Source organism: Ranitomeya variabilis, chromosome 5, assembly GCF_051348905.1.
Source record: "Ranitomeya variabilis isolate aRanVar5 chromosome 5, aRanVar5.hap1, whole genome shotgun sequence".
NCBI classification, from domain to species: domain Eukaryota; kingdom Metazoa; phylum Chordata; class Amphibia; order Anura; family Dendrobatidae; genus Ranitomeya; species Ranitomeya variabilis.
Window position 1 is genome coordinate 28,509,013 of NC_135236.1, and position 12,405 is coordinate 28,521,417.

At 52.4% G+C, this 12,405-nt stretch overlaps 1 protein-coding gene across 1 annotated transcript; it reads left to right on the forward strand.

Annotated features, from left to right (window-relative positions):
* The first annotated feature begins 2,347 nt into the window (after positions 1–2,347).
* On the forward strand, positions 2,348–12,056 carry FIS1 (fission, mitochondrial 1). The gene is made up of 5 exons (XM_077261593.1): positions 2,348–2,527; positions 8,845–8,977; positions 9,249–9,325; positions 9,438–9,543; positions 10,159–12,056. Exons 1-5 carry the CDS (start codon positions 2,483–2,485, stop codon positions 10,251–10,253), a joined length of 456 nt encoding a protein of 151 aa, XP_077117708.1. The 5' UTR covers positions 2,348–2,482; the 3' UTR covers positions 10,254–12,056.
* Positions 12,057–12,405: the final 349 nt, after the last annotated feature.

Below are 12,405 nucleotides of genomic sequence, written 5' to 3' on the forward strand. Positions count from 1 at the left end.
CACCACCGGGGGCACCAGATGTGTATATATAACAGTCACCACCGGGGGGCACCAGATGTGTCTATATAACAGTCACCACCGGGGGCACCAGATGTGTATATATAACAGTCACCACCGGGGGGCACCAGATGTGTCTATATAACAGTCACCACCGGGGGCACCAGATGTGTATATATAACAGTCACCACCGGGGGGCACCAGATGTATATATATATAACAGTCACCACCGGGGGGCACCAGATGTGTATATATAACAGTCACCACCGGGGGGCACCAGATGTATATATATATATAACAGTCACCACCGCGGGGCACCAGATGTGTCTATATAACAGTCACCACCGGGGGCACCAGATGTATATATATAACAGTCACCACCGGGGGGCACCAGATGTGTATATATAACAGTCACCACCGGGGGGCACCAGATGTGTATATATAACAGTCACCACCGGGGGGCACCAGATGTGTATATATAACAGTCACCACCGGGGGGCACCAGATGTGTATATATAACAGTCACCACCGGGGGGCACCAGATGTGTATATATAACAGTCACCACCGGGGGGCACCAGATGTGTATATATAACAGTCACCACCGGGGGGCACCAGATGTGTATATATAACAGTCACCACCGGGGGCACCAGATGTGTATATATAACAGTCACCACCGGGGGGCACCAGATGTGTATATATAACAGTCACCACCGGGGGGCACCAGATGTGTATATATAACAGTCACCACCGGGGGGGCACCAGATGTGTATATATAACAGTCACCACCGGGGGGCACCAGATGTATATATATAACAGTCACTACCGGGGGGCACCAGATGTGTCTATATAACAGTCACCACCGCGGGGCACCAGATGTGTCTATATAACAGTCACCACCGGGGGGCACCAGATGTGTATATATAACAGTCACCACCGGGGGGCACCAGATGTGTATATATAACAGTCACCACCGGGGGGCACCAGATGTGTATATATAACAGTCACCACCGGGGGGCACCAGATGTGTATATATATATAACAGTCACCACCGGGGGGCACCAGATGTGTATATATAACAGTCACCACCGGGGGGCACCAGATGTGTATATATAACAGTCACCACCGGGGGGCACCAGATGTGTATATATAACAGTCACCACCGGGGGCACCAGATGTGTCTATATAACAGTCACCACCGGGGGGCACCAGATGTGTATATATAACAGTCACCACCGGGGGGCACCAGATGTGTATATATAACAGTCACCACCGGGGGGCACCAGATGTGTATATATAACAGTCACCACCGGGGGCACCAGATGTGTATATATAACAGTCACCACCGGGGGGCACCAGATGTGTATATATAACAGTCACCACCGGGGGGCACCAGATGTGTATATATAACAGTCACCACCGGGGGGCACCAGATGTGTATATATATAACAGTCACCACCGGGGGGCACCAGATGTGTATATATAACAGTCACCACCGGGGGCACCAGATGTGTATATATAACAGTCACCACCGGGGGGCACCAGATGTATATATATATAACAGTCACCACCGGGGGGCACCAGATGTGTATATATAACAGTCACCACCGGGGGGCACCAGATGTATATATATATAACAGTCACCACCGGGGGGCACCAGATGTATATATATAACAGTAACCACCGGGGGGCACCAGATGTGTCTATATAACAGTCACCACCGGGGGGCACCAGATGTGTATATATAACAGTCACCACCGGGGGGCACCAGATGTGTATATATAACAGTCACCACCGGGGGGCACCAGATGTGTATATATTACAGTCACCACCGGGGGGCACCAGATGTGTATATATAACAGTCACCACCGGGGGGCACCAGATGTGTATATATAACAGTCACCACCGGGGGGCACCAGATGTGTATATATATAACAGTCACCACCGGGGGGCACCAGATGTATATATATATAACAGTCACCACCGGGGGGCACCAGATGTGTCTATATAACAGTCACCACCGGGGGGCACCAGATGTGTCTATATAACAGTCACATAAAAAGTGATTATAAAATGTTAATAATAATAAGTAAAATTATGATTTATTACAGTCACAGTTGCCAATAATCGATCTTTGCGCAGAACATGAAGGATGAATCCCCAGATCTGACAGAGATAACAGCTCTGCACAGAATCCCGCGCGGATCCGGACTGCCCGGAGAGAAGATGGAACCTGTGGGAGCAGTGGCGGCGGCTCGGCCACTACAGGGTTAATAGTGACGTCTTTCCCTCTTGCGGTAAGATGGAAATTACCCCTTTAAATCTGACGCGTTCTCGTGACGTCATGACGCCGCGACTGTCAGTCTGCCAGCACTGAGCTGCTGTATTATATAGACCTTGCCCACAGCAAAGATGGCGGCGCAGACGCTGGGAGGTGGGGACACTCGTGACGGGAAGTAACGGGTGTGGGGCCGCAGTCCGCCAGGATGGAGGCCGTGCTGGACGATCTGGTGGCCGTGGACGATCTGATGGTGAGCGGGAGATAACGTCATGGCGGCGACTCGCCGTATGTGGAGCTGTGACGTCATTGCTGTGTCTGATGTCACTACAGGGAGGGAGGAGTTATGGCCACAAAACCGCAGGACGCCGATCACACAGCGCGTCATCACCGCTGAGCTCCGTACACAGACAGCCCTGCCCGAGGCGGCAGCCCCAACAGTGAGGCCGAGAGTGACCCCCACCCGATATCAGGAGAGATCCACCGCCACTAGAAAGGGACCTCTGCCCCCCCCGCTAACTGTGTGACCCCCCATACTGACTGTGACCTCCGCCCCCCCATACTGACTGTGACCTCCGCCCCCCCTTACTGACTGTGACCTCCGCCCCCCCTTACTGACTGTGACCTCCGCCCCCCCTTACTGACTGTGACCTCCGCCCCCCCTTACTGACTGTGACCTCCGTCCCCCTATACTGACTGTGTGGCCTCCGCCCCCATACTGACTGTGTGACCTCCGCCCCCCCATACTGACTGTGACCTCCGCCCCCCCCATACTGACTGTGTGGCCTCCGCCCCCCCATACTGACTGTGACCTCCGCCCCCCGATACTGACTGTGACCTCCGTCCCCCTATACTGACTGTGTGGCCTCCGCCCCCATACTGACTGTGTGACCTCCCCCCCCATACTGACTGTGACCTCCGCCCCCCCCATACTGACTGTGACCTCCGTCCCCCTATACTGACTGTGTGACCTCCCCCCCCATACTGACTGTGTGACCTCCCCCCCCATACTGACTGTGACCTCCGCCCCCCCCATACTGACTGTGACCTCCGTCCCCCTATACTGACTGTGTGACCTCCCCCCCCATACTGACTGTGTGACCTCCGCCCCCCCATACTGACTGTGTGACCTCCGCCCCCCCATACTGACTGTGTGACCTCCCCCCCCATACTGACTGTGTGACCTCCCCCCCCATACTGACTGTGACCTCCGCCCCCCCTTACTGACTGTGACCTCCGCCCCCCTTACTGACTGTGTGGCCTCCGCCCCCCCATACTGACTGTGACCTCCGCCCCCCCCATACTGACTGTGTGGCCTCCGCCCCCCCATACTGACTGTGACCTCCGCCCCCCCCATACTGACTGTGTGGCCTCCGCCCCCCCCATACTGACTGTGACCTCCGCCCCCCCTTACTGACTGTGACCTCCGTCCCCCCATACTGACTGTGTGGCCTCCGCCCCCCCATACTGACTGTGTGACCTCCCCCCCCATACTGACTGTGTGACCTCCCCCCCCATACTGACTGTGTGACCTCCCCCCCCCATACTGACTGTGACCTCCGCCCCCCCATACTGACTGTGACCTCCGCCCCCCCATACTGACTGTGACCTCCGCCCCCCCATACTGACTGTGACCTCCGCCCCCCCATACTGACTGTGACCTCCGCCCCCCCTTACTGACTGTGACCTCCGCCCCCCTTACTGACTGTGTGGCCTCCGCCCCCCCATACTGACTGTGACCTCCGCCCCCCCCATACTGACTGTGTGGCCTCCGCCCCCCCATACTGACTGTGACCTCCGCCCCCCCCATACTGACTGTGTGGCCTCCGCCCCCCCCATACTGACTGTGACCTCCGCCCCCCCTTACTGACTGTGACCTCCGTCCCCCCATACTGACTGTGTGGCCTCCGCCCCCCCATACTGACTGTGTGACCTCCCCCCCCATACTGACTGTGTGACCTCCCCCCCCATACTGACTGTGTGACCTCCCCCCCCCATACTGACTGTGACCTCCGCCCCCCCATACTGACTGTGACCTCCGCCCCCCCATACTGACTGTGACCTCCGCCCCCCCATACTGACTGTGACCTCCGCCCCCCCATACTGACTGTGACCTCCGCCCCCCCATACTGACTGTGTGACCTCCGCCCCCCCATACTGACTGTGACCTCCCCCCCCCCCCCATACTGACTGTGTGGCCTCCCCATACTGACTCTGTGACCTCCGCGCCCCCCCATACTGACTGTGTGACCTCCGCGCCCCCCCATACTGACTCTGTGACCTCCGCCCCCCCATACTGACTGTGACCTCCGCCCCCCCATACTGACTGTGACCTCCGCCCCCCCATACTGACTGTGTGACCTCCGCCCCCCCATACTGACTGTGACCTCCCCCCCCCATACTGACTGTGTGGCCTCCCCATACTGACTCTGTGACCTCCGCGCCCCCCCATACTGACTGTGTGACCTCCGCGCCCCCCCATACTGACTCTGTGACCTCCGCCCCCCCATACTCACTCTGTGACCTCCGCGCCCCCCCATACTGACTGTGTGACCTCCGCGCCCCCCCATACTGACTCTGTGACCTCCGCCCCCCCATACTCACTCTGTGACCTCCGCGCCCCCCCATACTGACTGTGTGACCTCCGTGCCCCCCATACTGACTGTGTGGCCCCCCCATACTGACTCTGTGACCTCCGCCCCCCCATACTGACTGTGACAGCTGTGGCGCCTCCGGGGGCTCCCTTGTGTTCCTGCTCCCTGCCGCGCTCTCCTGTCTGCCGCCTCAGACACAGTGGAGCTGGGGGTCTCTCGCAGTGTGGGGGGCTCCTGTGTTCTCCTGTATGGGGTCTGCGTAGTGTTTCCTGTACAGGTGTCGCGCTCCCACCCATCCCAGCGTCTCTGGTCTTTCCTTGCCCGTCCTCTGTTCCCGCTGAGGTGGACGGAGGGTTTTCCGCTCGTCTTTCTCTCCCTCATCCAGGAGCAGAGCGGCGCTCCCGTGGTCACATCTGAGTGCAGCTCCTGTGGTGAGGCAGCAGGTGGCGTCAGAGCGTCAGTAATGTCTGCCGGCTCCTTGTTCCTCCAGGTCCTCACACAGCTGTAGGATCTAGGAGCTCCATGTTGTCAGGTCAAGAGAGAGCAATATTTCTACACTGATACATTGTAACAAACTGTCAGCAGTGTGGAGAGTATCAGGGGAGGATAGATTGTCAGCCCTCGGACTTAATGGAGGCCCCTGGCCGCCTGCCTGTGGACCCCTGGCCGCCTGCCTGTGGACCCCTGGCCGCCTGCCTGTGGACCCCTGGCCGCCTGCCTGTGGACCCCTGGCCGCCTGCCTGTGGACCCCTGGCCGCCTGCCTGTGGACCCCTGGCCGCCTGCCTGTGGACCCCTGGCCGCCTGCCTGTGGACCCCTGGCCGCCTGCCTGTGGACCCCTGGCCGCCTGCCTGTGGACCCCTGGCCGCCTGCCTGTGGACCCCTGGCCGCCTGCCTGTGGACCCCTGGCCGCCTGCCTGTGGACCCCTGGCCGCCTGCCTGTGGACCCCTGGCCGCCTGCCTGTGGACCCCTGGCCGCCTGCCTGTGGACCCCTGGCCGCCTGCCTGTGGACCCCTGGCCGCCTGCCTGTGGACCCCTGGCCGCCTGCCTGTGGACCCCTGGCCTGTGTCTCCTGGCACTTGTCTCCACGATATCCCCCGGGGGCGGCCGATTTAACGAGCCCCTGTACAGACATACAAAGCAAGTGCTCAGTATTACGTCATGTGGATGCCACGGCGTCTACTCCAGTCACAGCGAGAGCTGCGGTCAGCTGTTTCCTGGGCTCCACGTCTTCCCGCTGCCGTGTCTTCTGGGACGTGTGGTGCTCACGCTCTCTGGGCAGCGGATACAGGGTGTGTCCTTCCCTCCTTGCGCCTTTTTGACCTTTCATTTCTCCTGCTCCTTCTCTCCTGGCCCCCATCTACTTTCTGCACAAAGCCCCCCTACCTTGTGTCTGTAGGTGAAGACGGCGTGTCATCACTTGCACTGACCGCCGTTTTGTATGTGTAACCCTCACCGAGGACGGGGCTCAGCCAGGTGTTCACGCTGCCCTCATGCTGCACTGTTGAAGGGGTCTTTGGTTTAGTAAAACAAAAACTATCAGCACTCGAGTGTCCCAAATTCTCTGAGAGGCGCATCATAGGCATTACACTGATGCCCACCGACTCTTCGCCCTGTACAGTTGTGACATCTGCGGTGGCCCTGGAGCAGAACCTGCACGTAGCTCACTTGGTTTCTTGGTGGGATTTCTGCAGATTTACAGCGAGATCTGAGCGGCTCGATCACTTGTCTTCTCCACGAGATGATAACACAGTGTCCTCATTTACTACTTTCCCATAAATGATCTGACAGTAGACCAGTGATCGTTCCTGGCTCCTGACGCCGTTTTTTGGCACATGTACAGCTTGACCTCCTCTGCAGCTTCCTATCTCTGATTTGAGGACGCCGCTGGCAGGCAGGGGATGCAGCTGGCAGGCAGGGGACGCTGAAATGTTGCCTCGTGACAAACATCTGTCTTGCGCTGGCAATGGAGGTGCACGTTCTCTCACTGTCTGATGGGGTTTTGTGTCTTGTTTGATTCCCTATCACTAATTATAGTTTTTGCTGTTGTCTGTAATCAACAGATACATATAGCTCAGCTGCTTCACGAGGGCAGTAGATTGGGTACAAGGAGCCGAAGGTGTGGATCTTTGATAACTCGGGGACAACTTCTCAGCTATTATTGGTCATGGACTAAGAGGCTGAACCGCAGCCAGACTCAAACTAGCAGCCTCCATCCATTGTCGTCCGTAATAATTAGGGTCATCAAAGGGCCTGGAGATCACAAAATCGAGCTATGTCCTAGCCCTCATCTTCTGACCACATATGGCACTTCTTCCTTATGGGCCAGACCGGACATCATGGCCCAACACTGGGAAATGTTGGTTGTTTATCCCACCCATAGGAGCTGTGGTGCGGAGGAGCCTCCTGATTTGCCCGTTGCCTTGTGTCTACAGCCTCCTGGTTCTCTAGCCCCGGCGTATTACTGACGTGTGACTGGGCCCAAGCTTGTAGTGTTGGCCTGGATTTTGGAAGCGTGGATGGTGCCATGGTGTCGGGACTTTTGCTTGTTGTTGGCATTCATCCATCTGATTGTATGGAAACAATACATGCCAGAGGTCTGACCAGATGCTTGTGATAAGTTGGCTCGTATGGTGCCCCTGAAGTGTGGTGCCAGTGTTCTGGCAGGTACCATCTCCTGGTAAAGGTGTTTCTGGTGGGGCTGACCTTGAATTTTGCTGCCTGTAAAGAACTGTATTCCATTAGTCGGGTGGCTCTGGTCCCAAGGCACTCGTCAAGTTCAGGTTTTGTAGGACACAATATACATATGATGGGGTGTGATCGGTGAAGACGTGCCGTCGTATGGAAACATCACCAGATCTGATAAGAAGGTCTCCCTGCACAAACTCTTAGCTTCTTTTGTGTTTTCTGAAGATGACCCTGATCAGGCGGCCGCCGAACCAGAGCCCGGCAATCCTCCTCCCTGCCGATGTCCCCGGCATCTGTTTCTGATTAGCCGACCCAGCAGCGTGACTTACAGGGTGGCTCTACTGACCAGAAAATAGGCGCAAAGGACACCAGCAGGGAGCAGTAGGTGGTCCACAGGGCTCTGCTCCGGCTGTCCCAGCCCACCCTTGTAGCCGCTCAATCAGGGTCCTGTATATCTTCCTGCGCAACTCGAATGCCTCATGTAGACATCAGTGTTTGGGGTACGTGACATGCCTCACGGGGGTATGTGACATGCCTCACGGAGGCACTTGTTCTGTCTGTGAAAAACGGACGTCTCAACGAAGCCTTAAAAATAACACACATTGAGTTCTCCTTGGCCAAAAATTTGCCTCAAAAATTGTATTTTTAGTCTGCTGTAAAATATTTATTTCGACTTCTAGGTCTTAAGAATCAGCAAGGTGTTTCCAACTTTATTTATTATTTTGACATTCTTACTACGAAGTTCTTGGTTTTGTTTTTTTCTTAAAGCAATATTGGCGTTTAATTGTGCGGAAGAAAAACAGTTTAAAACTCATTATCTTAATGTATAAAAAAAAATGGTTTCCACCATTCCGCATGGAGACTATGATATGACATGCCCTGGATAATGTCACTGCGTCAGAGGCAAATTAGTTTTTTCGTACTAATTTTTACTTTTTTCTTTTTTTTTTCTTGCTGCTTTTCTCTATAATTGGAGGTGACGTTGTAGGGTCGCATAGGGTAACGCAGCCCTGACAAGTGCGATGTGTGACCACTCATTTGACCTCTAGGGATTCTCGCTTCCTCCGTCCTTCATGTATGGGAAGATGGTGAAGGCAAAAATGGTTAAATGGGGTCGCCAGCGCCGCCGTTATAGCAGAGCGACATAAATACCGCCACAATTTACACTAAAACCCGTTAGTGACTTTTGTAAGAAGGCGAAACAGCAATTAGGAAGAGCGACCACCTCTTCTTCATTTTCACGAGTTTGCCTCCTCACGCCCGCTCCTTGTGTCATTGCATTTTGCAGAGGTTTGAGAAGAAGTATCTGGCCGAACTGTCCGCCGGATCGCTGAGCAAGAGCACGCAGTTCGAGTACGCCTGGTGCTTGATTCGCAGCAAGTACACGGCCGACATCCAGAAAGGGGCATTGCTTCTGGAAGGTGAGCGCACCACCGGCTGGCACTTTTCTGTTTATTTTCGAGTATCCTGGTCAACCGATATATTTTGAGATTATTTAGGTTCGGGCTTGTAGAGATTCATGAGATCTAGCGTAAAACACAGTGCAGGAAGCCACAGACGGTTTGCCTGCTGGCAATGTTGTGTTGTATCTGCCAGATGGTAGATGGTGGGTGGGTTTTCTGAAATTTGCAGTGTTCCAACACTTATCAAGCCATAAACATCCTGAATCTGCAGCTTTGTTTCCTTTTTAAGATCTCTTACCAAAGGGCAATAAAGACGAGCAGCGAGACTACCTGTTCTACCTGGCCGTGGCTCACTACAGATTAAAGGTTAGTGTACGCCGGCCTCCGACTGACCTCCAGGAACTTTAGGGGTTTCTTGCCGCTATTGGCTGCCGGTGGAGTAATGTCTGATAGGTGATGACTATAGCTCTGTCCTTAGGAATATGAGAAGGCGTTGAAGTACGTAAGGACTCTTCTCAGTAAAGAACCAAAGAACACACAAGCCCTGGAGCTGGAGAAGATCATCGATAAGAAGATGCAAAAAGGTAATTGCTCGAGAAATTCCTCTGGAACGGAGCGGAGAATCGGATCGTTGTGACTGTGTTTGGTACAGAAATGGTAAAGTGGAGGGTAGGGATGTATTTGGTGTAGAGAGTAATGACTGGAATATGTAAACGTGTCTGGTCAAGTCAAGAAGAATTGTAGGGGTCCAAGGTCTAGTTAAGACCTCAGCGGTGACTGGATTAGGGCAGTGTTCTCTTCTGTGCCAGCAATCCTCTTCCCGGCATCTTGGGCACCTTTGTTGCTTACTAGCCTTTTGCGACATCTCTGATGTCTACTAACTGGTGGAAGATGCTGGGCAGAAGGTTGCCAATGGAAAAGTGAACACTGCCCCAGCCTGCCACGGATGACCCCAGTCCTAGATGCTTAAAACATTCTTCTGGAGTTAAGTAAAAGGATTTTATGTGTCTAGTGAACAGAAGAGTTAAAGAAGGGCAAGAATTTGTAAAGAAGAAGTAAAGGAAAGGAGTGATTGTGTTGGGTGGCAGAGATGAAGGTCAGGAATATATCGAGTACAGAGAAGAGTAAGGATTTGGGGCAAGAACTTGCCAGGTTAGGAAATACAGATGACGCTCACTTGTCTTCTGCTTCTCTTTCAGAGGGTCTTGTCGGCATGGCCATCGTTGGTGGAATGGCTCTGGGAGTTGCCGGTCTCGCAGGCCTCATTGGTTTGGCCATTTCCAAATCCAAATAAAGGGAAAAAAAAGTGGCGCTTAAGTCCTCGTTCTCGTTACCCTGCACACTAATCACACACATAATTATGCCAGAATTTACAGTCACTGGATCTCGCCGCTGAACTCATCTAACGTCAATGACTCGGATCCTGCACCGATAACCAGCTGGTGCCCGAGTCCTCTCTCCTTGTCTGCCGGCCGTTATCACTGTCTTCTCCGGTTTATGTTGCACCCACTGAATAAATGGAATCTACGTGTAATTCTTCAATGTTTGTGTCAGAGACTTTCGTCCTCCTCATCCGATCTCCACCTGATCCCCCCATGTACACTCGGCTTTAGTGTCAAGTGCAAAATTCATTTTGCCAATAATCATTGTTATTTTTTCTCCTCTTCTCAGGTGGTTCGTTTGTCTTGGATCACAATTAGTAACGGGCATCATGAGACCTGTTTTTCAGGCTGTCATCCACTTGTCTTTACACCTTCGCAGTGAAATCCTCATCCGAATCGCACCACTCTTTACGCAACACTTTATTTTACTTTCGGGGGTGGCGGCAATGATTTTCGACAGTCGTCTCAATGATTAATCCCTCATAAAGGGCCGGACAATGAGGTTTTGTCCAGACTATTCATTAAGTCACTGGACCCCAGATAAATATTTTGAGACTTGTTGATCGCAGGTTGTTAGGGGACCTGGTGGTGTTGTGTGAGGAGACAATGGTGGATCACAACCCAGTAATTCTGTTTGTTCAGCGAGAACATTTTTGGCTGAGAAGTGGATGAAGATCATAAACCTGTCCGGAGCAGAGGCTGTTTTGTTTGGATGGGGTTGCGTCATCGTTCCAGGATGACAGCTACATATTTACGACTCAGTTTAGTAGATGCTCGCTGCTTCTGAGTGGACTGGATATTGTTGGTTAATCTCATGACATGGCGACCCTCTCGGAGTTTTGGCCAATTGTAAGTTGTGTGCCATGCCAAAGGCTGAAATTCTGCAACTAAAGCCAATCTACTATGTGAAGTTAAAAAGGGAAGAAGCTTCCATGGCTCAAAGAGTAATCCCCATGGGATTTCCTAACCTTTCCCAACATAAGATGGGGGCCAGTGTATATGGCTGGCTGATTAGCTGAGTCCACAGCTTACTTGGCAGATACCGGCTCTCTTATACAGCCAGCATCTCTCATTTGCTGCTGCTAAACCCCCAGGTGTCGAGGTCCAATCTGCAAAAAAAAAATTTTTTTTGTTTTTATCCACTGCACCAAATGTGGTAAATTAAATTTGGTATTTAAAACTACAACTCATCCGGCGATGTGGACTGAAATAAAAAATAAAAATTGGGGTTCTTGGTAGGAGAAGAGGATAAAATGAAAGCACAAAAAGAAAACTCCCTGGTTGGGAAGGGGTTAAAACTACCAAAAGAGAACATGATTTATGATCATTAGCGAGTGCCTCGGTGCCAATAGAGAACATGATTTATGATCATTAGCGAGTGCCTCACTTGGTGCAGCTATAAGCCGCCATGTTTAGATGTGATTTTTTTTTGTCTTCTCTTCCTGCACTGTTCTGTCTCAAAAATGTAACTTCCCACATTTATGTAATTAACCAAGGGGCGCCTACATAATCTGTACATGCAGAAGTGAGGTGGCGTTTTTGTTTTTTTTAAATAAAACTTTAATGTGTTTTTTTTTTTTTTTTTAATAAAGCGCGTTTGTCGTAAGTCTTCTCCCAGTGTTGAAGAACTGGTTTTCCAGCTGCGATAATGCTCATATTGTATTTATAGGAGATTTACTTTACAGCTAATGTAAATAAAAAGATATTTCAGCAGATGGAAGCCTCCGTTCTTCTCTGACGGGGGGCTGATGAGGGGCGACTTTCTTTATTTCTTCCCTTGTCTCGCTCCGCTCTGCAGGCTTTGTAGCCTCCGGCATACAGAACATGGAAGAACATCACTGTCAGATCGTCAGGTTTTCTATGTTTGATGATTGTCACCCATACTTTTATTCACATGGGAAAATTAAGAGGAAATGTTAATGGATAAGGTCATTTAATAGAGATTGGTGGATGTACAAGGACAATGCAGTACAAAATGGGGGGGTACAAGGACAAGGTGGTACAAATAACTGGCAGATGGCTGAAAAGCATATAATATGAAGAGGAAGTCCATTTATAGTCATT

What these genes read in the sequence shown, in the direction of transcription:
- FIS1 (XM_077261593.1), top strand. Translation starts at nt 2,483, where the DNA reads ATGGAGGCCGTGCTGGACGATCTGGTGGCCGTGGACGATCTGATG. An exon ending in AGGGGCATTGCTTCTGGAAG is followed by an intron (nt 8,978 to 9,248) that starts GTGAGCGCACCA and finishes TTCCTTTTTAAG; the next exon opens with ATCTCTTACCAAAGGGCAAT. An exon ending in CGATAAGAAGATGCAAAAAG is followed by an intron (nt 9,544 to 10,158) that starts GTAATTGCTCGA and finishes CTTCTCTTTCAG; the next exon opens with AGGGTCTTGTCGGCATGGCC.